A 23,815-nucleotide genomic window follows, 5' to 3' on the forward strand; every position below is an offset into this window, starting at 1 on the left:
TAGCCAATGTATTAGAAGATCGTCTGTCACGCTCTCTGGAGGGGAATTGATGTTACCTCTCATGATGTCATGCTCTCTTGGTGTCAGAAATCGAAAATCGGCTCGTTTGTATGGAATTTCGCATCTGCCGACGGATTCACGCGTTCAAAAATTGCACCAGCGCTGCGTTTCATATAACAAGAGAGCATCCAAATCAAGAGGTGGTATTTAACCGGATGACTACAGGGTGGTTGAAAACAAATGTTAGCACAACGAATTAAAAAAATTTGCATTATAATTTTGTGTGGAATTTAAGTGAGAGTGTAGCGTAATTAAGTGAAACAAATGGTATTATTTGTTGCATGTTTGTAAACTATCATGCGGTTGTTATTATTTGCCGGTAAATTGATTAATAAATTATTGTGGATTTATTTAAATGTTAAGATTATTCACTGTTTTGACAATTGTCTCAACAATGAACGGTCTGAAAAATCGTGCAAAAGAGGATTTGTTATTTTTTAACATATTTTAGTTTTATTTTCATAACTAAACATTTAATATAAGAAAGAAAGATCACGATCATGTGGGGTCTACATTGTTAAGAATAAAAAATCATCCGCTCTTTAGTGATGTTATTAGCCAATAAAATTTGTATTCCTTTACTAGTATTATTAAAAACGTAAAGATAATAAAATAGTTAGCTGATACCGGATTGTAATAACCACCCTGTAACAGTCCTTCTATAACGGTACTTCTCCTGTATGTTATTATCGTGTGCGTGCTTATCAGTACATGGGGAACCTTATGGAAAGAAGGCATGTCATCTATCTCACTTGCACTAGCGATCGTTCTCACGAGTTTGGTTGAATGCGATAGTGGTGGGCAATGTATTCGAAGGAGGGGAATTGATGTCACCTCTCATCATATCATGCTCTCTTGGTGTTGGAAATCGAAAATCGGCTCGTTTGTTTGGAATTTCGCATTGATTAAAATTGCTGAAACGCTTGGAGCAATAGGTGGCGCCCTCTATATGTGAGATGTTCAGCTTTACGTACAACAATTAATTCAAATCAGTCGTTTTCTTTTTGTTCACTGAATGTGTTATTTGTGCAAATGCATAACTTAACGAAAACGCAAACTATTCTGCAAATTCACGAGAAGGCATAAACATGTCCACGTTCTAATAATCGATACTCCCATCTCTCACGGGCGGGACTAGTCACTAACATTACAAAAAAAAAACGAACTTACCTAAAACACAAATAGTCGCGCTATCAACCACCGGGGTTACTCGTCTATTTCTTTCAAAGCCCACTATCGAGAGAAGAAGCCGATAAGGCTATACAGGAGGGCCGTTACGTTACGGAACGGTTGAGATACTGAACACAAGACTAGAGAGTGGGTGGTTCCGATGGTTAAAAATGGTGGTTTGGTTGAACGGCGGTTTAAATGAGCCGGTGTAATCCCGAAGAACCGCTTTGTGTAATATCCACGGGGCGATACTTATTAACTCTACACCCTGCCAAACGTCGAGTGCTGGCCGTTACCTATCGGCGCTTGTTGATTGCCGTGATCAGAGTACCAACCGCCCAATGGACGCGAAGCAGCAGCAGGAAGCCAAGTATTACACCGACAAACATAACATAGCTGGCGATACCTTCGTAGATGAACCGGGGTGCAAATATCTTCCACACCATCAGATGGCGACAGTGTAGCGTACAGGCAAACATGGCACAGAATATCTGCAAACGAAGCAAACTCGTTAAGACTTTACGGGCGTTAAAGGAAATGTGTCTCTGCTTACCCTGAGGGACTGTAGCAGTATTAGCTGGCAAGCCGTTTTGAAAACCGTACCAAGAAACAGTTTCTCATTCTCGTACAGATTCAGCTCACCCTTGGTGATGTCGAAATCGCCTACCGTCGTTGAGACATCGGCCGATTCTTCCGCCTTATTAACGGTCACACTCCGATACTCGACACTTCCACCGTCGGAGGTAATTTTGCGCAGAGTGCTGCTGTTGGTGGGATCACCTTTCGGCGCTCGAGCTGATTGTGAGGGTGATGCTGTGGGCCCCACTGTCGGTGTCTTTGGTGTGATGATGGGCTTTTGTGCTAACGTTGGCCACATGGTGTACACGCAGAACGGTACGAATACGAGCAGCGGAAACAGCACCGACAGTAGAAACGTGACGGAGAACGTGTTGAGCAGCACGAGCAGACCGGACAGGATGTTGCTGCCATCGAAGTGATACGTACGCCCGACAAATGCCGCATTCCAGTCGATCTGCGACAGTGTCGGTTGATGTGCGGTCGCAAAGAACCCGTACTGCTGCAGTATGACCCAGGTGAGAAGGGTCGGGAAGGAGGGTTGTATGCAGGCGGTCAGGCTGGTGGATGATTGCTCGTACTGGAGGATGGACGCAATAATGCCGTACGCGACCGCGACGCTGTTCACCAGTATTAGTCCCATCGTGCCGTGCGATCCGAGAAGAAGGGCCAGCGTAATGGTGAGCAGAGCGCCGGCGGAAATGAACACGGATGAGTAGACCGTGCCGAGACCGCATACGATCGGTATCTCTTGCGAGCCATCACCGTCGGCTGATCGTCCGCGATAGTTTTCCTTGAGCTGTCGATAAATCTCCGGCGCAACGTTGCCCCGTTCGGCGTACAGCACATTCAGCACGTCCGTGCGCTTCGGAAGCACGTACAGTAGCAGGGGCGCTCCGAGGAGTACACCGATCTGTACCAGCAACAGGCCGTAAACGATCCACGCCAGTGCATCGACGTGTAGCTGCGGAATGGCACTCTGTACGCTCGTTTTCGATACGGTAAAGTGGGCACAGGTGCAAACAACGGCTACGGTTGGACCGTACCGTGCCAGCAGTACGTTCAAACTCGTCCCGGTCAGATTTCCGCACGCTCTCAGATAAATGCGCGTGCAAACGATGTACAGCACGAGTGCCACGCACGGTACCACTTCGATGTCCGAATCGGTGCCTCTTTTACGTTGTCCCTCCGTAGGTGAAGTTGCGATCGGTACCTTTACCAAATGGTCCGTACAATTTGCCTGCTCCTCCCGGCATCGGAAGTATCCTCCAGAGATGCGTATCAGTGCCAGCGCGAACAGTGTCAGTGCCACTAGCTTCGCCAGCGTTGATTTCCGCAATGCACTCAGGCGTAATCGTGGGAAAGCGAAACGACCACCCAAACGGTGCAGTTTGAAGAGCGTCACCAGAAAGAACCCCATCAGCACGTAGGAAAGTATTTTCTGCTCCTGCACGATAAAACTGTTCGCAAAGAACACACACGTGGTGAAGACAAAGGAGGCACGCGTTATAACGTTGGCGGAACGCTTCCAGGCAGCCATGTTTTCCGTGATCGCTACCCAGTGGCGCATCGCTAGCAGTGCCAGCAGGGCAACACTGGCGATCGATCCGAACAGAATCACACCGTGCAGGGCGGAACTGAGCCCAAACAGCTCGTGGAACGCGTACCCAGTTTGGGCGGCAAAGAACACCAGCAAGAATGCGTACGATGTGGTACCTTCCGTAAACATTGCGGCCAGCTGATGGGAGGACGAGTTCACGATAAGGATTGCCATCGCGAAGCAACCGAGAAAGGTGATCAGTAGACCGTGCGAGATGAGCTGTGGGTCGAACTTCACCCAGACGCGCCGATAGCCTTCGAGAATTCCTTTCAGATATTGGCGCAAATCGCCGGAGAAGCTTTGGAAGGCGGCCTCGGTGTAAACGCTGTTGACGCGCTGTGTCAGCATCAGGAACATGTTTTCCTCGTCGTCTAGTTCTTGGTCTTGATCCGGATCTAACGATGCGGTAGGATCGGTTGGACGTGGTTCTCCGTACTGTTGGAAGTAGTTTTGAACTTGGCGGGCATTCTGCCACAAATGTACCAGTGCCAGCTGATAGCGAAGGAACGTATCGACGCGTACATCGGGCAGCAGTTGGAACATAATCTGGCCAAGGTTGGAGTACGGCACAGGGACGCCGAGCAGCGTGGCCAGCGTTGGCACTAGATCGATCTGTTGCATCGTATCAACGTGTCCATCGTAACCGCGAGATAGCAGAGGGCTTCCTTTGGAGTAGGCGAACAGCAACGATTCCACCTCATCCAGCGTCTCACCACCGTGGTCACCCGTTTTCGTCATCCCATGGTCACCGATCACAAGCAGCGTTGTACCGTCCGCCATACGCTCGCTAACGTTCCGGATAACGTCGTTCATTTCCCTCAACTTGCGTCGCATTTCATCATGCGCCGGACCGTACCGATGGCCACAGTGATCCACACCGAGAAAGTGAGCAACGATGAGATCCCAATCGTTCCGGGCCATTTCACGCGGTAGTTGCTTCTGGATGGCACTATCAACCGTATCCAGATCGTATATGTTGAAGCTCGGATGCGGGTACTCGCGCGTAAACCGGTTGGGGAACAGTTCCGTCCAGGTGTTGTCACCGAGGAAAACCGTTGTGCGATTGGCCCGTACCAACTGATCGATAAGATTGTCCTCGTTGATTTCGGGCGATGCAAAGTTGGATCCGATATCGATGAACGTGGGCAAACTGCCGGTGGTTATGCCTTTCAGCCGTTGCATTGTTGTGGTGGGAGGATCGGCTATGAACTTTAGGCGCCTGCTATGATCCGGATGCTTACGTAACAGCTCCGACAGGATGGGTAGATTGTTTTCGTACGGTGCCGGATGCGCATTATCCGGATTGTACAAGCCGAAATCGTACCGAAGTGCGTCGATTACGAGCAGAATAACGCGTGCCTTCGGTGGAAAGCAGATGCCCGCGGCAACGTCGACATCACGCAAAATGGAAGATACCTTGTCCGCTCCGCTGCATTCACTCTATAGAAAAACAACGGTAAACGATTAGCAAAACGTTCCGACTGGTGATTTACAAGCACAATTGGGAGCAACCACCTTCTGTGTGGAACCATTTTTGCCATCACTTTCGCACCGATACTGGTCGTAATTGATGCAGCTGCTCACGTTCGTCTGCGCTACGCGTGTTAGCAAGAACCCCTTCGAGAACAGATGTATACCGGCACTTATCAGCAGCGAAAGCCACACCAGTACGAACACAAAATTTCTACTCTTTGCCATCCCTGGATGCCGGATTTCGCATGGACTTTCGCTGTCTCGCGGGCACAACACAACACTAACCGCAGCGAATCATCTGCGAACCAACAAGCTGTGTCGGCGCCACACAGTGGATTGCACAACAACGAGTGGTGTCTGAGTGCAAGGTTGGGATTTGCTGGCGCAATTCACTATCAGAACAAACAGCAGCACACACGAAATACGCTAATTACGGTGATAATAAAGATATTAAGGTTAAATGACGGATGGCTTCCTTGCGGTTGCGTTTTGATGGACCTGATTTCTCTCTCTCTTTTTGTCTAATGTGATTGTGGGGAATGTTTACTAGCGGTAATGGTGTCTTTGTCTGTCGCGTTGTGTTCAGCTGTCAATTTTATCGCGCGTTTAGATGCGCAAGTTGACAGTTTGAAAACAGTCGTTTTGTACTGTGGGATGGCAACGGTCAAAAATAAAATATTGCAACCGTTCCTGATAGGAATTTAATGATTTGTGATAGTACAACAAATAAGTAAAACAGTTATACAGTTAAACAGTTATTAATATGTTCCGGAAGACCTGAAGTGAAACATGCGACAACAAAATAACTATAAGGACTGAAAGAATCATGGAATCTTGTAGGATTATGATCTCCTAATGTAAAAAGTTACAGCGGTTCGGATTCGGCAGAAACCAGCTGGAGACTGCAACGAAAGAGAAGAGAGTAACAATACGAAATGGTAATATATACTTATATAAAATTTATATAAAGATCATAAATCATATGACCTTATGATCTAACTGTACTGTGATAAGTAACATAAACCCTGAAAGGGTAATGTAATAGTCATATATTTCTATATTTTATTTCAGTTTTTCGCATCGGACTTAAACGGGAGATGACGTGGGAAGAGGAATAATGGGAGGTAGGTAAAAGGGGAAAATTCCACATTTGATCGTGTGTTCATTTGTATTTGTATCCCTAGCTCTCTCTCTGTATGTGTGTGGGTGTTTGTTCACGTTATTTATCATTTATAATATATTCAGTGTTTCATTTTCATCATCAGTTTGCCACGTTAAACACATTTACACTTAAAAACAAAAACCTATCCGTAGAAAGTGCATCATATTCGACTGCATCGTTCGCTTTTCGTTTACGAACAAACAAAAAAAAAAGAATTATTAACGGTGAATGGTGCTAACCGTGCGCTAATGTTGTGAGCCCTAGTGCATTGAGAGCGAGATATATTTATATTTAGATGTATATGCATAAGAGATGAAAAATTTGCAAAGCTTTATACAGTTTGTTTCGTTTTTATGGTCAGCGTAATGCAGCATAATCGATAGCAAAAACGTTTGTCAACTCCGTTGTCCCTTTCCCTAACTCCCGGCATTGTCCGTTTTCCTACAACATACACACAATTGGCATTTATTCACCTTTACACCGCTTTCAATATATGCAAAAAACATCGTACGATTAGCTTTCCCCTTTACAAGATTACAATGAGGCTCGAACATGTGTTAATAATAATATCGCTTGCATTGATTTGGCCGATTTGAGTGTCCAATGTGTTTAGTTTTTGTTAAATACAGCATTGTAAATATTTTGTTGTTTCCATCATACACAGAGTAAGAGCATTTGTATCATTATGTTTGTATCTCTCTGTGCGTCTCATCCACACATTCCGACTTTGAAGATCATTTTGTGTTGCATTTTGTTGTTTCTTTTTTTCCGAAACGATTTCCACTCAAACCATTACATCTCGTACCGGGTCAAGTTATCGAATTGGTTCGCCGGGAGAATGGATAGAAATAGAATGCTAAAACCATATACCTTAATCGGTGCTACAATTACTGGGCCAATTATAAGGGGAGACGTTTGTTTGTGCACTGTGTTCCGAGTACCTTTTCCCACATGTTATCGTTCACGCTCCTACACAACTTCCTGACGGGGAGAAAAAGGGACTGTACGAGTACGATTGTAACATATTTACACTTACACTTATAACATGCTTTCGTTTAGTTCCTTCAGGTTAAATCTGTGTATCTGTTGGGGAATTGGGACTGTAAAGAAACGGAAACTACCAGCTACCGGATGATACCAGAGAACGATTGTTTAAAAACACACGTACCGCGCTTAAATGTAAATGCACCCGCATTTTTTTTCTTGCTGTCTAAAGCCGAAGCGAGTACGCGAGTCACAATTCGAAGTTCGGTTATTTCAGTGCCTTTGCAAACACACACTTGATTGTTCGTTTCGTCCATTTGCTAATGCATCCGGCTTATCGATATATCTAGGCAAAACTCTCCTTCTCTAAAGGTATCCTTGGGGGCGCCTTAACTAATTGCCTTGTTAATCTCGTTGTGTTCGTGTTACTGTTTTTGGGAGTCAAACTGGAAACAAGAGAAAGAAAGGAATCTTTTAAAGCTTCATTGAGGAAGCTACCTTTAAAAGAAACTATCAGGATCTTTGCTCGATGTATTTCGATGCGCGGAATGATACGTTGGACCGTTTTGCTTCTGGGTTTTTTTTTCTTCTTGGCTCGCGCCGGACGCACTATCTCTAAGCTTAGGCCTGCCAGCTAACACAAATGGGGCATCGGAGCTGCCCGAGAGAGGAGCAACAATAAGAGCTGTAAAGTAAATTATTCGTAATAAGGGCAACAAAACCCAGACACAGCACCCCACAGTGGAAGAATGTACTCATACAATTCGGCATCCCCGCCCTGCTATACCAATCGTGTGATGTTCATAAACTAACAGTTTGATTCGAGTTGCGATTACAAACTTTTTCTCGTTTCATGAAAGTTCGGAAAGTTCATAAATGAAGATGCTAGAGGTGTTCCGCGTTATATCAAGAACAAACGACAGTTCGGCGAACAAAAAAAAAAATAGATCATCAAACTAAATTACAGACAAAAAATAGGAGCATCTACTACGTGTGTATAACAAAACAAAACATAAACACGAAATACCTAACCTGAAAATATGTAGTCTCTCACGACGTTTGTGACACGCACACGCATTTGCTACATAACTAGCGTTTCCCTTCCCACATGATTGGCCGCGCACACGATTGGCATCACCCTCCCTAATATGCTTCGTCTTCAGTCCGATTTCGTGTCACTGCCCAGGGCCGGGAACGGGGAAAGGAAAGAAGATTACAATCCTCTACCCCGTTAGCAACTTCCTTTCGAGCTTCGAAACACGCAAACTAACTAATAACACGCCGATTGTGCGCGACTTCCGTGACACGCGTTCTAAACGTAAACCTATTTAATACGCATTACATATGTAAATGTATGAGAGCTAATGTGACTGAATGTATGTGTGTATGTGTGTGTGTGTGTTTGCCTACTCGTTTGTAGAAACCTAAATAAATAGCCAAATATACTGTGCCCACTCTGCTGCAGCAGAGAGAGAGCTATGCTAACCCGAGTGAGTGATGTTGGTAGCAGCAGTATCCAGGAAGCAGCAGTACACCCCAATCGTGTACGACCGGAAGTACAACAACGGCAGGTGTAGTAGTATGGGATAGAAAAGAGCGAAGAAAAACAAATGGGAAGCAAAACCGCCGCTTGCTTTTGTTACTTCCTCTTCCGGCGGGTTACTATCCCACTGTTGGCTTTGTTGCTGATGACGGTTTGGATGTGAGACGTTGTTTCTGCTCCGGGCATCGACGGTAGCGACGATGGACGATCGTTGGCGCGGCAGGACATTTATCAGAAGGGTGCGGCCTCCTTGTATTCACTTGGGTCCATGGTGAAGAAATCCTCCAGCTTCCACTGGAGCGTTTCGAACGTGGGTCGCCGCATCGGGTCCTTGTTCCAGCACTCGAGCATAATCTCGTACAGCGGTGTGTTGCAGTTCTGTGGCTGTGGCATACGGTACCCGTGCTCGACCTGTGTCAACACTTCGGCATTTGTCATGCCTGGCGCAAAAAAAAAAAAATCAAGGATGCGAATTAATAAACCAAGATCGTTTGGCAATCGTTCGCTGGTGAGACCAACTTACCCGGATACGGTATTCTGCCGTATGTGACCAGCTCTGTTAGCAGGATGCCGAAGCTCCACACGTCGGATTTGATCGAAAATTTGCTGTAGTTTGCTGCTTCCGGGGCGGTCCACTTGATCGGGAAGCGGGCCCCAACGCGCGCCTCATATTCATCTTCTTTGATTAATCTACAAATTATATTTCAATATAAATCACATTTTCTTGGACAGTTTAAAACAAGTCACCCTACCTAGCTAATCCGAAATCGGCAATCTTTACGATATTATTATCACCGACCAGCACGTTACGTGCGGCCAAGTCACGATGGATGTAGTTCTGGGACTCGAGGTATGCCATGCCGGCCGCAATCTGGGCCGCCATATCGATGAGCTGTGGCAACTTCAATGATCTGCCTTTACCTAAAGGATAGAACCAAGTAGAAGATCATATTAGGACCAACAATTCTGGAGTTCGGTGCGGTAACACATACCCTGCAGAAAGTCTAGCAATGAGCCGTGCTTCATGAGCTCTGTGATGATGTAGATCGGTTCCTCCAGCGTGCAGACGGCGTACAGCTGGATCAGCTTGGTGTGCCGCAGCTTCTTCATGATCTGTGCCTCGGCAAGGAAATCTTTCGGATCCATCGTGCCTGTAGTAAGCGGGTGAAAGATGCGTTAGAAGATGATCGCTGCTTTATGCTCTAATTTACAATGAAAGCGCTGCTTACCCGATTTGAGTGTCTTGATGGCGACCGGGGTCGTGTTGTTCCACAGTCCCTCCCATACATCGCCAAACTGTCCGGAACCGAGCTTGCGCACGAACTTCAGGGACGTTCTATCGATTTCCCACTGATCGCGTGTGCGATGAGATAGACCATCCGTGACAGGTTTCTCGATCTGCGAATAGAATACCAAACATGAGATTAGAGCGTTCTGTGGGGCTAGTGGTTTAGAAATAGAGTGGACACATTGTACAGGTTATTTATAAGGGACGAGCAAAAGGGGGTAATTGCTGTCTAACATCGAATAGAAACAGGAACACATCCAACATACACTTTAAACGAAGGATGCACATCGACCGGGAGGAAGTCAAGCAATAAATGCGATAGGAACAGAAATGAAAGTCAGTTAGATGTACGAACATAAAATAAAAACATATACTTTCATGCGTCTTCATTTTGACTTCAAAACTGTTGGGAAAGTTTTTCCCAAAAAAAAAAAACAAAATCGGCCACTTCATAGTATCATTATGAGAGTTGGAAGTCTTCGGTAAAACTTGTCTATACCGGAATTTTTCCGGAACTCCAGAACCAGAGATCTTTTGGTACGATGAGTCGTGGTCCGAACAGACTGAAGAACCATATCATCACACGCTAAAGATGCTTTTCGATGTAGAGTACAGAGTATCTGAACGAAATTCCTGAAGAAAGGATCATCTCCATTACGCCGATCACCGAAAGACGAAGAATATTGTTCTTAAATCATATTTGTGGGAGTCGTCACCGTTTATGTCATTGATGCAGAATGTAAGTACTCGGAGTTCAAGACCGGTGTTGCCATCTACTGTCAAGCAGATCTCTAGATCTCATCATCAATGAAGGTCGCAATGTGGCGCTTCGTTAGAATGTATTCTTTAATTAGCAATTTTAACCGCACGTTCTATTGGAGACTATCACTGGTCAGATACATCCGGAATTGATTTACACTTTTGCTTATCAGTGTCTATCATGTCCAGAGACCTCTAAAACGTCTGACCGAAGCAGGTACAACCTACCGGAAGAACGATGATGTAAAATTGCCCACGATCTTCACCTTCAACTTCTCCAACACTTCAGGATCATATCGACACCCCGGGGCGTGAATAAGACTTATGTATAATGTTCTGCCTTTTTTCATTAAATGAGAAGATATTATAAAGGACATCTTGGTTATATCTGGAGGATCTCGAAAATTGCTTCACTCCGTAGAGAGACTTGAACTACGAACAAAGTATCAAAAGTAGTTCGATCACTCATTCTTTCCAAAGAACGACTCCATTGCGAAGCATCAACCAAACCCAAAACGCAATTGATTGACAATAAACACCAAGACGAACTCGCAACAAACAATTTAGAAACTATCCTAAGCCACCGGGCCGGCGTAGATCATGATTGGATGAGTGTCTTTGCATCGATAAATGCTCTAGAACGTTCTTGGTGATCCGAAGTACTGTGGTCAATGTCCAGCAACCAGGTCACACACATCGGCCTCCCCACCCTCGCACCATTAGCAGCAGTAGCAGAATTTGAATTCTATTTGTAAAAAAAAAGAACGGCAAAGATCCGTTGACAGTCAGAAATTCGTTAGAAGCTATCTTTCGATCACCGCTATCACCGATGCGGGACTACCACGACCGAGCCAAGTGTGCAATTAAACTTGCAAACGATCGCAGTGCGGTGTGTGTGTGTGTGCGTATGTGCAGAAGGCGGTCGGAAGAAAGTCGTTTGAATGCAAATTCCGTGTGTGACACTACGGCAAAAGATGGCATATCTTGCAAACCGCTCCTCAACACACAACAACAAAAAAAGAGCGTGCGTATGTTGGCTGTACCATGTACACACGGGCGCTACACGCATGTCAACTAAAGCGCGCGCCCAGCTTGTTGAAAAAAACATCCGCTCACTGTCGTTGTCCGGCGTGGTGGTGCTGCCGCTGTTTCTTCCGGTAATGGGCAAATAAATTCGTATGGTCGTGCCTGAGAGGACGTGCACACGGGCCGCACCACACCCTTGGTGTCTTCCTAGCGTTGGATCGCCCCCTTCACCCGGGTTGGAATGTGCAGCGTTTTGGTCTTGAAAGTGCGAATTTCCGCAATCATTCGGCCCACCTGAATGGGGGGTTGTCTTCTTGTGGCTTGTGTCGTTTCGGCATTCTGACGTTTTGATACCGGCAGCACTATTTACTTGCCGAATGAAAGTGAATGTTTGACTCTAGAGTGTGGGGGGATGCTCCGGGTATTCCGGCGGTTTAAAGCTTTTTGACGTCACCAGATGGTTTATCAAGCTGCTAACTGTTGTTCTTTAGCGTCCCAATTCTCCCACCCATCAGCAAAACAATTTACTTAGCTCATTCTCACGGAATTGTTGGCAACCTTTTTTTTTTGCATTGCGCCTTCGTACATCATGTGTTTGGGTGATGTCGATCCGCGTGTGGACGACGATCACGGTCGCTAAGCCGTTGCATTTTTGCGCTTTGTTTACTCGCGGCTGCACGAACGTTGATGCGCGTACGGACGACGGAGATGCATTTGAATAAACGTCCGTTTCCGGAGTTTTGTGACAGGTTTCCTCGGAGATCGTGGCCTGTACGCCAATTGATGTTCAAAAGAGTTTGTCTCTAAGAAGGGGGGAAGGAATTTTAACTGTATTCAAACAGAACCCCTGAGCCCGTTACTCTTATTGAAAGATGCAAACAAGAAATCGATCGTACTGATATATTGCATCGTTTCTTGATATACCAGGAAAATAAAGTAACAATTGCACTAGAGCGATATGCAACTGAAGTTGCAAATGAATGATTTTTTTTTGTTCGATTCCAACACGATCGTATGCGGCTGTTGCAGGTGCATAATTGATTTTTATGATAAATTGTAGTACATTTCTCATTCGACGATCGCTGCAGGCATGCAATTGTATGAACGGGTCGTGAAGCATTCTGTATCAATTGAATGGGAATAAATTGCGAGATTTTCTTGATGCTGCCGTATGTTTTGAAATGATTTATGTTACTCTGCTTCCGTGTTTTTTTGTCTGCCAATTGCTTCCTTTTTTCACATTGAAATAATAGCACAATACTCGTTTGCAGGAAACATATGCAAGAAACAAATCGAGAACATGTAAGTTATGGCTTATTTTTAAAAGAAGCCTCCAACTGTGTAGAACCTTCTGTTGGTTTGTTCGTCAAACAAGAAATTGTTCTAGGAAATGAACCCCACGATCATGCGGGAAGAAGGGGTGGGACATTCTCGTTCAGGTTTTACCCCGATCGATAAACCACAACGGCCGGGCCAGTTTGGCCGTTAAAAGAACCCAACCCGTGTGTCCGACATATGCACGGTCGGTGCGTGTATTTTATACCCCGAGTCAAGCATCGCATCGCAAATGAGATCGATGATGCTCGCCCGAAACGGCCCCAACCACAAGACGTATCGTGTGACAGATCGATCATCAAAACCATCCCCAACGGGTAAGCAGCAGCGCAACACACACCCTTCGTGCCGGGAGAACCACCCCTAAAAGAAAACGTGTGCAGAATGCTGTGTTTCTGTCTTTCCTGCACCGGCGGCAGACCCATTCACCCATTCAGCCCGGTGCCCACGGAACCACGAGCCATTGAACGCGGGGTGGTGGTTTTTGCTTTGTGTTGTGTGGTTCACTACGGTTGATCGGCATGTTTCGCCCGTTAGGATCCAAGGACGCACGACGGTGCACGGAACGCGATCGTCATCATTCGGCGGTAGAATGCCGTTCGGGTGGGGAGAGTTGAATTTATGGCGGGCTGTGCCAACTGGTACCGTTAAGTTTGAACGAAAATGCACAAAAAAGAATTATAGAAAAAAAACCTCTTCTACTCAAATACGTTTACGTTTACTGCGTTTTGTACGAATGCTACTATTTACAATCGAATTTGCTACGGCGAGCATCATTAAGGGATGGCAAGTTATTTACAAATTTAAAGAATAAAATTATTTATTTTGAGATTAAGATTTTTATTAGTCTCTTCCTTCAACAGGGTATGAAGCAACCCTGAATGTTTACGGCACAGTAAAAGAAAGGGTGATTCGGTCAAGTGAATGAAAAATGGAATGAATGAGTTTGAGTTGAGGTTTATTAAATCGTAGGTTGATAAATAAGCCATAACGAGTGGAATTCATAACATTTCTAATAAAAACAACTATTTATCGATCCTCAGCATGAAGCTGTGCCCACGTTGAAGTGAATTTGGTTGAGATATTCATTATTAAATTATCGTTTAGAACAACGATGTTAATAAAACAAATTAAATAGAAAGCTAATCACCCTTCACCCACCGTGACCAAACCCACTGTGATGCGGTGCAGCAAACAGTTCAGGGTTGTTTCAAACCCTGCAGCGAATGGACGATAAAAATCAATTATAAATCAACAAAAATACACAAACCCATTCGGCACACTAGAAATGGAAGTAAAGACACTATAAACGAACTATAAACAAAACAGATAGCACTATCAGTACGATTTTCAAACGGGGTGGCGGGTTTTGAAAGGTAATTTGAAACGAACGACGAGCTCGGTACACTAAGGTCGATTAACTATTTACAAACAATCGAGGACACATTAACCAACACGGGATGGTGTTGCCTATTTTTGGTTTAGCACTGTACCACAACGTTTGGGTTCTAAATGGACCGAGGTGGGGGAAGGAGGGCATATGATACGGTGTTCTATGTTTTTTTATTGACTTTACGTTTATTTATCATCACCGTTGGGAGTGTATAGTAGTCATCAAACATGTTTCCTACCTCAAACAGCTGATAGTAACGACTTGACTGTACAAATGATTGATGGTGATGTGGCGGTGGTGGTCAGTGATGAGATCGCAATGTTGGGTTGATTTAATGGTTGGTTTAGAATCGTTTGTTTTTTTTTTTAAATGGGGATTGCCCAGAAAAGAATATTTTAATATTTGTCATAAATTGATTGTCGAGACGGGTTTTCAGCGAATGTTGCGAAAATGTTGAACAATGAGAAACGTGGTGTGGGGGCACAAGAAAAGGAAGACGAAAAAAAAAAACCCGCAACCGAATTTGATGCAAAGAGAAAATAAAAGAGAAAGAGAGAAAGAAAAATATACATCATGGTTAGAAGAAAGCGGACGCCCTTGAAAGGACACGAAGAAGGGAGACGAGATAACGCCGTCGATTTGGAGCCGCATTACTTTAAAAGCCCGACCTAAGAAAGCAAAACCCATTCATCCATCCCCACGGATTGATGAACAATCTCTTTTGCAAAATCTCGACGTCTCTCGGAATGGACCACCTCCACCCGTTTGACGTAAGATCAACCGTGCACGTGTTGGTGGTGAGACACCGAACTGGAAATTCGCGAATCGAACGACAGCGGCAACTAATGGGGGTTCGGTTCTTCGTCACACAAACACACACACACACACAGGTGTCAGTTTTATGATTTGCCTTAATTGGATTTTTATTTTGGAAAAAGATAGACGGGAGATTCCCGAGCGACAGGTCGATTAGCGCACTACCCGGTCCCCCCATTCGAGGCGAAGGCGAAACGCAAGGATGGGGAATTTTTATAGCGTCTAATATACCTATCGCTTGATGACAACCACTGGTAGCTGCAACGCGCAAAAAGCTTGGCTTGGAGATGGTTGGACAGAAAATGACACCCAAAAAGAGATTTAGGATTGGGGAAAAAAATACTAACGAAAACCGGTAAGAGAAAGAAACCTCCCAAAATAGACAACCATGCGCGCGCGCTGTCTACACGAGCCTACGGGGAACGAGAAAAGTTCGTATCAGGGTGTGAATTCTACCTCCTTTGGGAGGACGTTTGCATGCTTCATCAAAGCTTCAAGGATTAGCGAACTCCCGCAAAAGGGTAGCTTGAAACATTTCTCATCCCCTTTTGGCTTACACTCAACATGGAAAGCAGTTTTTTGGTGTACGAAATTCACAAAACTATAAAGAAACGATGGGAATGATCAGCTCAACAAAAGGACCTGCAAAGCAACACACAAAACACTGGGAACATAATAGAAGAAAACCTATGGCAAAACATAAACACAATGGCTTTCCGTTCGACAGTCTAACACGTAAGCAATTTGAGTAGATAGAAGAGAGATAAATAAATTGCGACAAAATCTTGAAGCGTATTGCATTTCAACGCAGAATTGCATTCAGCTAGAGAGAGAAATAGAGAGAAGGTAGCTTAAGCTTAAGAGTACGCTTTCGACTTACCTGTACACACGGTTTGCACAGGTTCACGCATAAACCGTCCGAATCCTTCGAGTAGTGCTCCACCAGCTCCTGCAGCGTGCGGAATGTGGTCCTTCGGGCGATAAAGAAACCGCCCTCGTCCAGCTGTCTGATGCGGTAGTGCTTAACCGTATCGCCATCGCGCACTGTATAGCATCGTGAAACGAAAGAGTGGTTTAATACAATTTTGTAATAATTAACCTTTAAATTGATCAGTGAGGCGAAATAAAAAAAAAAAACCTACCGGATAGGGAATAATCGTTGTGACGGCTTTCCGAGTCGCGGATCAAGAATGCACCGTGCTCGTTCTCCGGCAGCAGCAGCTTCTTCTCCGCCTCTATTCTTTTGATCTTGCGGAAGTACCATCTGTGCAGGAGATGAAAAGACGGTACGTCAGTATTAACAGGATGTTTCTCATGATGATGCTCCTGTTTGTGTGGAAAATCTTTAAATCAATAGTATATTTAAAGTGTGGCTCTGTTGGAAGATTATTCAAATAATATAGTAGTGTATGTCATCCTATGGATGTACCTTTAAAATGTCTCCTGAAATGTGGAATGCGTTAGGAACGAGTTAGTAAGGCATTGAAGATTGCCTCCACTTATGAAGTCTCTCTTTGGAACTTGAGTTACAGAATTTCTTCAAGAGATGGTAACTCTATACAAACTTCTGCAAAACTTCGGATATCACCCAAAAAGTCACCCAAACGTTAAGAGAAGGTGTCTTCTTCTGTGGTGAGTTTGATGATTGTAGGCAATCAATAATATTTCCCAAATATCTTGATCACATGATCATTGCATTACAAGTGTTAACTTATATTCAATTTTGTCTTCTAATCTCAAACACCTAGCTTGTTGTTAAGTTATCTTACGGACTGTATAAAATATAGTTAAAATTCCTTGAAGATCTTAGACCAACATTATGCATAAAAGACAGCAAACAGGGCGTTATACACGCTGATGGTCTTAGAAATTAGATGTCAGTTCATGCTCCGACATCATCTGGCCTAAAGAAACCGATCATACCAAATGCAAAAAAACCTCCATCACAACACGCCAACACTCCGAACGCGCTGGGAAAGTTAATTATTGCCTGTCAGTGCCACGAGAAAGATCTCGGTACGGGGCCCACCGGTATTGACGCTACCGTGTGTTGGCTGGAAAATTGTCCATTTTCAGACAGGTGACTATCATATGCAGGGCGGACATGGCCAATCTGTGGACCGCAATGTGCCTGGGTGCCCTTATACGGGTGACGATGGGTTTCAGTGGTAAGATGGACATTTCTTCCACCAGCCAGCCCAAAACCCTCCTAACACGCCACACCCCGAAGGGATGCTTGTTACGAAGAAAGTCTATAATTACACTGTTGCCCATCTCTCTCGGTGCCGGCCGCGGGCTAAACCTTGTACATTTCCCGTAAAGCTCCCTCCCTCTCCACACCAGCACGAGAGATTGGTGGTTGACACCTAGCGTCTAATACGGGTTTAGTAGTGCTAAATAAAACACAGACCTACCAGCGGGAAATCTGCATCCCGGCGGTACACGCGGTTAATAGTTAATCACACAAATACGGTCGATGCATAATTCGCTGACGATAAGGCCGCAACATGCCCGGGAGGGGGGACCCTTAATTGGCATCAGGGCAGATGCATTTTTGCTCATTTCGCAACAAAATTGGCCTCCCAGTCACCGCGACTGTGACATAAGTCGGCACCATCACCACACACCTTGGTCAATTGGTTGCAAGCAACATACACGGCCGCGCATGGGGTGATTTGCCGCCCGAAACACAGAATGATGCACCGCTTCATCGGCACGGACCGAATCGGAAGGGAAAATTGTTGCATTTAATAAACATGGTGGCGTTGTTATGGGCTATTAAGGTATGAGGTTTTTCAATTTAGAAACAGATATCGTTTGGCTCCCCTATATTCACATTGCCACTCCATTGGCCATTGGGAACGAGTCGCATTACGAGAAGGCGATAAGTGCGCCTTATTACGAATGCGTTATTCAGGTGACAAATTCTGAACCGCATGTCGAGCGCTCCGCGGGAGGACTGATCTCGGCAGGGTTGGAGTATGTTTGGCATAAAGCGTTACTACCGCGCAACAACCAACATACGATTCGATGTGAATCGCATCATATTCATGTGTGTTTCTCACGCACGCCATTTTACACGTACATACATGCTTATCGCGTCTCAATCAATTATCGACATAAGCAGGTTAAAAATAGCGCCCGAGAGGATGGGGAGGATGCTTGCTGTAACACAAAACGGAGAAGAGTTGCAAACAAAACTCAAACCTCCCTGATGTATCATCCATCGTGTCGGTCGTCGCGTGCAAAGTGCAGCATGTAGTAGCGCGAAACACAGAATAAATGCACGCGTTGCTATGTGTACACTGCGATGCAGCAGCATTTTAGATACCAATCGTGAATAAATAATGAAATACGATACATAGTGCAACACTTGATCTGTTGCACTTATCCGCAATGTGAGTCATTAATCAAAAACCACATTTTCTACGGCTTGCGCGGATAAACTATTCCAAATAAGCGCATTAATTCGTCACGTCCGATTGCGATTCGATGCGTCGAAGTTTGTGCAATTAATATCTTCTTCCGCGGCACCAGTAATAACTTACTAGACTTACAACGACAAATCGTTCCCCTAAGGTTCCCCCTTCGGTCCCCTGGAGACAGTTTGTGAGACGCGCAGTTGCTTAATAAAAAGCCATCGATTCATCGCACAAAATCGTGACTGGCGGATGATAAGTGATGGAGCATAAATTCGCCAACCCGATCGCGAACGGTTCGGGATGAGTCGCAAAACAGTCTGACGTTTATTTAGTTTTGTTTGTTTGTTTCTCTTTTTTTTTAAATGATAGCCACATTGCTGATAGAGGATGAATGAAAAAAAATTATACAAGAGCCATCATTCATAGGATTATTATTTCTTGTCTGATTGTTCGTAACAGTCACCGGTAATTATATATGTCCCGAGTGGCACTTTGATGCTGCTGGTATAGGATAGGGCACTGGACAAACACAGGAGTTGATTATAAAATTTCAAAACGAATTACAAAAAAAAAACAAGTACAATTAAAAATAATGTTAAAAAAATGCAAGTAATAAACGTAAAAAATATTGTTTGTAAAAGTTTATTAATTGTTATCTTGTTTGCAACCTCAGCTAGACATGAACAATATGGAAATTCAGTGTTCTTGTAATTATTGCCACTCTAGTGCATGATAGTGAATTTCCGTTGCTTAATAGTACACGAGCAAAGTTGATAAGGATCAGCCCAACCGAACCCAATCCAAACAACGTGTGGTTACAATTTTCCACTTAGAAACGATTCAAAGTCTGTCCCGGGTGGGATGGGTGACAAATTTTGCCACTGTGAGTTACTGCCAACGAGTGTAAAAATAAAACACGCAACCTGCATACAAGTGGACGGTTTTGTGTGCCATCATTCATCATACGATGATTGAGGGTGAGGCCCCCGATCGTCACCCGCGATAAGGCGTGAAAACTTTCCACTGTTTTTCCAGAACATTTTACGCCCAGACACACGCAGATCGCCGATAGTGTGTGCTTTACCCGAGGGGTTTTAAAGGGCAAAAGGAAACACAGCCCGCATGTATTGCGCTGGTTGTTAAAACAGGTATTGCATGCCGGAGATTTTTTCTGTTCTGGAAAACAGTACGACTGTGGCTGAAGAATTTTCCAGACGCGCAAACACATAACTCTTTCAGATGATCTTTTGTTGTGTCTTTTATTGCTATTACAGCATCACACGAAACGCATGTCAACAAGCAGCAGTATTAGCATTAACAAATGCTTAAAATACCAGTCCTTTGTTGTGCAGATTCCACACTCGTTACATCATCGACATGAAATTATTTTATTATGAGCTCATAAACAGCTTTGCTCTGTCCGACAGCAGGAAGCGTAATTTAAAATCCTTTTTTTTTTGGTGGGAACCAACCGGTACAACACCCGATTCTTAAGACTCGTCAATCTATTCTGGTGCGGGTTCCATCACAATCGGCGTTGTTTGCTTTTGGCAACAATTCGGCAACCATTGCGGTGCGAAATGTTTTGCATCCGCGTTGACGCAACTGTGTTTGTACGAAGACCAGTGGTGAGGCAAACAAACGGTAGCGACTTCGCAAAACCGCAACAGGATAAAGAAAGAGAACACACATTTAAAGCAGCTATAATTATACGAAATAGGAAGAAAAAACGAAACACGGAAAACGTGCTGGCAAAAGAAACACATCAGGGACAAGATCGTCTGAAAGCGCCCATCCATAGGTCGGGAATCAAGGCAAGAAAAAAAAAACGGTAGTAATCATGTAGCCGATTAGCCGAGTTTGTAGAGATCATTCAGTTTAATTGAATTGTCGTGCATTGAGGTGTGGCGCAGTTCTTTCCGGGATTTCCAGCGATGGATAGCCAAACATTGAAGATGCTAAAACATTCCTTTGGTATGATTCGTTTAAAATGGGAAGCTACACATTTGGAAATAATCACACCACACCGAAACGAAGCTCGGTGAAGCAACACAATTTGTGAGTTCGGCGCAATTCACGCGAGCTGTAGCAAGATATCCGCCTTTGACGTATCCTTCCGTTGATACGTCAGGCATGCCAGGCGAATTTTTATCAATTTCGGTAAGAACCGAAGAAGAAAGATTCTACAGTTATTACGTACCACGGATAACAATAAATGTACCTTGAAAATTATCATCATTTCAAAAATAGATTATTACAAAAAAGTAACATTTTACAGAAGTTTAGCCTTTTATATTCAATTGTGGATTTGCATTGCTGCGATACGCGCTGTCACTTTACTGCGACAAGATGACATTTGTGACTGAACTGTCAAATTCCTGTGACTGAACTGTGAAAATAACTTTAACATTTGACAGTTACGTCACCAATTTGTCATAGTGCTCATCTAATTACAGTGTAGTGTTGGGTTTAGTATAACTATTCGCAGTCGCAAACGCAGTTCAATGTTTTATTCTTTTTTAAAGTTTAATTTAGCTGAAGGAAATTCAGAAATGGTCGAAAATGTATTACAATTTAATGGCGCAGAATCAAAATAATTTACCACTTTATTTACCACTGTCACCACAGACGAGATAATCTCCCTAATTACGCCCAGCAGAAGTTCAACAGAATAGCAGTGCGATTGTACATTATGGCTTTCGCCATCCTGTTGCACACACAAAAGAAATTGTGGCGATAGTGGCCCCGGGTCGATAGCCAAAGAAATAATGCACTGAGAAGAAAATAGACTCACAGCGGCGGACAGCATAATCGAACAGAACTGTCCGTCGGTGGGAATAACCCGTTGAAGTTGGGGCACGAACAAAGCAAAAAATGCCACACCACTCTAGCGCGGTGTGCAACTGGCGTCATAATTCACCCATACCTCGGTGGGCAAATGTCCATACCCAAACCTATCGCAGTGCAGGTGGATGTGCCAAAAAAAAAACTCCCCTCGTAGTCACGCACGTACAATTCGTTCGTTAGGTTTGCCAATGCCAACCACATAACAGATAACAAACACAAAACGCTAGAGCCCAGCAACAGATCGCGGAGGGAAGGAGGAGGCTTTGGTTTGGGGGGGGGGGGGGGGGTTGTTTCAAGTGCAATTGCAACGGGCACGGTTTGGCACAGTTTTTGGTCGGCTGCAAACCATCAGATGAGGGTTAAACAACCCCCCGCAACAACCATTTGGAGTTGGATGTTTGGTTCTCCAGCGAAAGAGCCACTTCAGTGACACGGTGGAGTGCGCTGTTTGTCTATTTTTATGTTTCGAAATGGATGGAGATGGGGACAAATGCTTCGGTGGTCGGCAGAGGAGTTCAACGACGCGTGAAACATTTAACGTTTCACCCGTTTAATCTCCTCCCCCTCCAGGTGGGGGTGGAATGTTTTTTCCAATAGAAATATGAATTATTTTGACAGCGAGCGACAAAACAGCAGCGCCCGACAGACGACCTAGAAGCGTACAAGCGAACATTGTGCGTTGACCTCGTTTTCCATCGTTGCAGTCGCGCGCAGCAGTAGAAGGGAGCCGCCACCGCCGTGGTGTGCAGCTTATATGCAGTTTTATTCTGTTCGTGTTTTTTTGCATCCATTCGTTATGCCATTCTTTTTGCATATCAGTCGACGCCACGTGGACGATATGAGTAATGGCACAGTGATGAGCTTGTTTCCCCTCGCAAGAGGCCATAAAGCGCGCTGTGGGCCCGTGTATGTGTGGCCAACGCTGATAGCGCTGGTCGATGTGTCACCGACAACGTGCACTGACCTTCCTCTTGAATGGTTTATTGTGCGATTATGGTGATGATGATGTTGATGATGATGGCGATCGAGATGGTGATCCATAAGGTAGGTAAAAAAAATATGGAAGCTCAAAATGAAGAAAAATGTAATGAAGAGGAAATAAATGCTGCTTTTGCAAATGCTGCACCATAATTGCATCACATCCACGGTTCTAGCCCGCGGTTGGTTGAGCGTAAATCGAAATTAAACGTGTCATTCCAGGGTAAATTAAGTGAACGTATGTGTGCTTACATTACCCAAAGGTATTACACGTCATTAATCGAAGTTACCACCGGCGCCGCTAATGGGATTGCATTTTGTCTTTGCAATGTCATTTTTTGTCGATAAAAAAACGACTTTCAATTGCGTGTGAATGAGCGATAACCAAAAACAAAATGGTTGCAAAAGTAATCGATGAAACGTGGCGCTGTTTATACTTAACTGATGGAAAATCTGGAATTGAGATTGAGAATGCAATTCGATTTAAATAAAATCCGAATCGAATTCTGAACCAAATTCTGAGGTAAATTTGGATTCCAGTGTCGGAGTCGAATTCGGAGTTAAATTTGAATTCCAGTCTGGAGTCGAATTTAGAGTCAAGTCCGGGGTCTAATTTGGAGTCAAACTTAGAATCAAGTCCGGAGTCGCATCTGGAATCAAGGCCAGAGTCAAATCCGGAGACAAATCCAGAATCAAATCCAGTTCCGAATCCGAAGACGATTCCGAAGTCATCCGGAGTAGAATCAGGAGTTAATCCTTTGGTTATTTATGGATTTGTCTGGGGTCCGAAATCCAAAGTCGAATTCTGAATCTAAACTCCGAAGTCATATTTGCAGTTAAATCTGAATTCGAATATGTCGGGGGAAAGTATGAAGGACGGTTTGGAGCTATTAATGAAGGAGCTAAATTCATCCAATTCCAAAAATTTTATCCATCACGAATTGAAAGTAGTTTTAAGAACGATCCTTCAACGGTACAATATTTCAAAACAGCTTAACTGAATTCATCACACACACAGATTGCGCCGCTCATTAGCGGGAAAAGGTTAGAAGAGCGACAAAAAACTAGCTAAAAACATTACCACTAAATCTTACCTGCCTGCGATATGACGCAGACGGTGTGATTGGCATTCGCGTGCAAAACCCGTATGATGAAGTTAAATCAATCAAATCAACACTAACCTACTATTAGTGCACCGTCTCTAGATGATGTTGAATGGTAAAGGGGATGGCAGATGGGGGAACACAAAACACGATACACACCGGCTAATAAGCAGCACATGAGCGACGTTTGGATTAGTTTTGTGCAAATGCAAAGAAAAAAAAACGCTCGTATTGCTAAAGAAGAAGATACCCGTGCCCCCACGGATAGGATGAACCAAAA

General features: G+C 44.4%; 2 protein-coding genes across 6 annotated transcripts in view; both read right to left on the bottom strand.

Moving 5' to 3' along the window:
- Window positions 1-741: 741 nt before the first annotated feature.
- LOC128301678 (GPI ethanolamine phosphate transferase 3) lies at window positions 742-5,104 on the bottom strand. Its single transcript, XM_053038268.1, has 3 exons — window positions 4,922-5,104; window positions 1,784-4,846; window positions 742-1,721 (listed from the first exon to the last, which is right to left on the bottom strand). Exons 1-3 carry the CDS (start codon window positions 5,102-5,104, stop codon window positions 1,527-1,529), a joined length of 3,441 nt encoding a protein of 1,146 aa, XP_052894228.1. The 3' UTR covers window positions 742-1,526.
- A 1,276-nt stretch (window positions 5,105-6,380) lies between these two features.
- LOC128301564 (tyrosine-protein kinase Src42A) overlaps window positions 6,381-23,815 on the bottom strand; it is an 82,512-nt gene continuing 65,077 nt past the window's right edge. For all 5 annotated transcript variants that reach the window (XM_053038118.1, XM_053038115.1, XM_053038119.1 and 2 more), the window contains 7 exons: window positions 16,328-16,449; window positions 16,066-16,229; window positions 9,798-9,966; window positions 9,561-9,719; window positions 9,321-9,489; window positions 9,092-9,258; window positions 6,381-9,008 (listed from right to left, as the gene is read on the bottom strand). In XM_053038118.1, coding sequence (XP_052894078.1) covers window positions 8,800-9,008; window positions 9,092-9,258; window positions 9,321-9,489; window positions 9,561-9,719; window positions 9,798-9,966; window positions 16,066-16,229; window positions 16,328-16,449 — 1,159 coding nt within the window. In that variant the 3' untranslated portion in view covers window positions 6,381-8,799. The remainder of the gene's footprint in view (window positions 9,009-9,091; window positions 9,259-9,320; window positions 9,490-9,560; window positions 9,720-9,797; window positions 9,967-16,065; window positions 16,230-16,327; window positions 16,450-23,815) is intronic.

The sequence above is a fragment of the Anopheles moucheti genome, chromosome 3 (genome assembly GCF_943734755.1).
Source record: "Anopheles moucheti chromosome 3, idAnoMoucSN_F20_07, whole genome shotgun sequence".
NCBI lineage: Eukaryota > Metazoa > Arthropoda > Insecta > Diptera > Culicidae > Anopheles > Anopheles moucheti.

Bases quoted from the DNA above. Each gene is read 5' to 3' on its own strand.
- LOC128301678 (XM_053038268.1), bottom strand. From the start codon at position 5,104: ATGGCAAAGAGTAGAAATTTTGTGTTCGTACTGGTGTGGCTTTCGCTG. The intron at 4,847-4,921 runs GTGGTTGCTCCC...GTTTTTCTATAG, and splicing joins AAAATGGTTCCACACAGAAG to AGTGAATGCAGCGGAGCGGA. The intron at 1,722-1,783 runs GTAAGCAGAGAC...CTTCGTTTGCAG, and splicing joins TACTGCTACAGTCCCTCAGG to ATATTCTGTGCCATGTTTGC.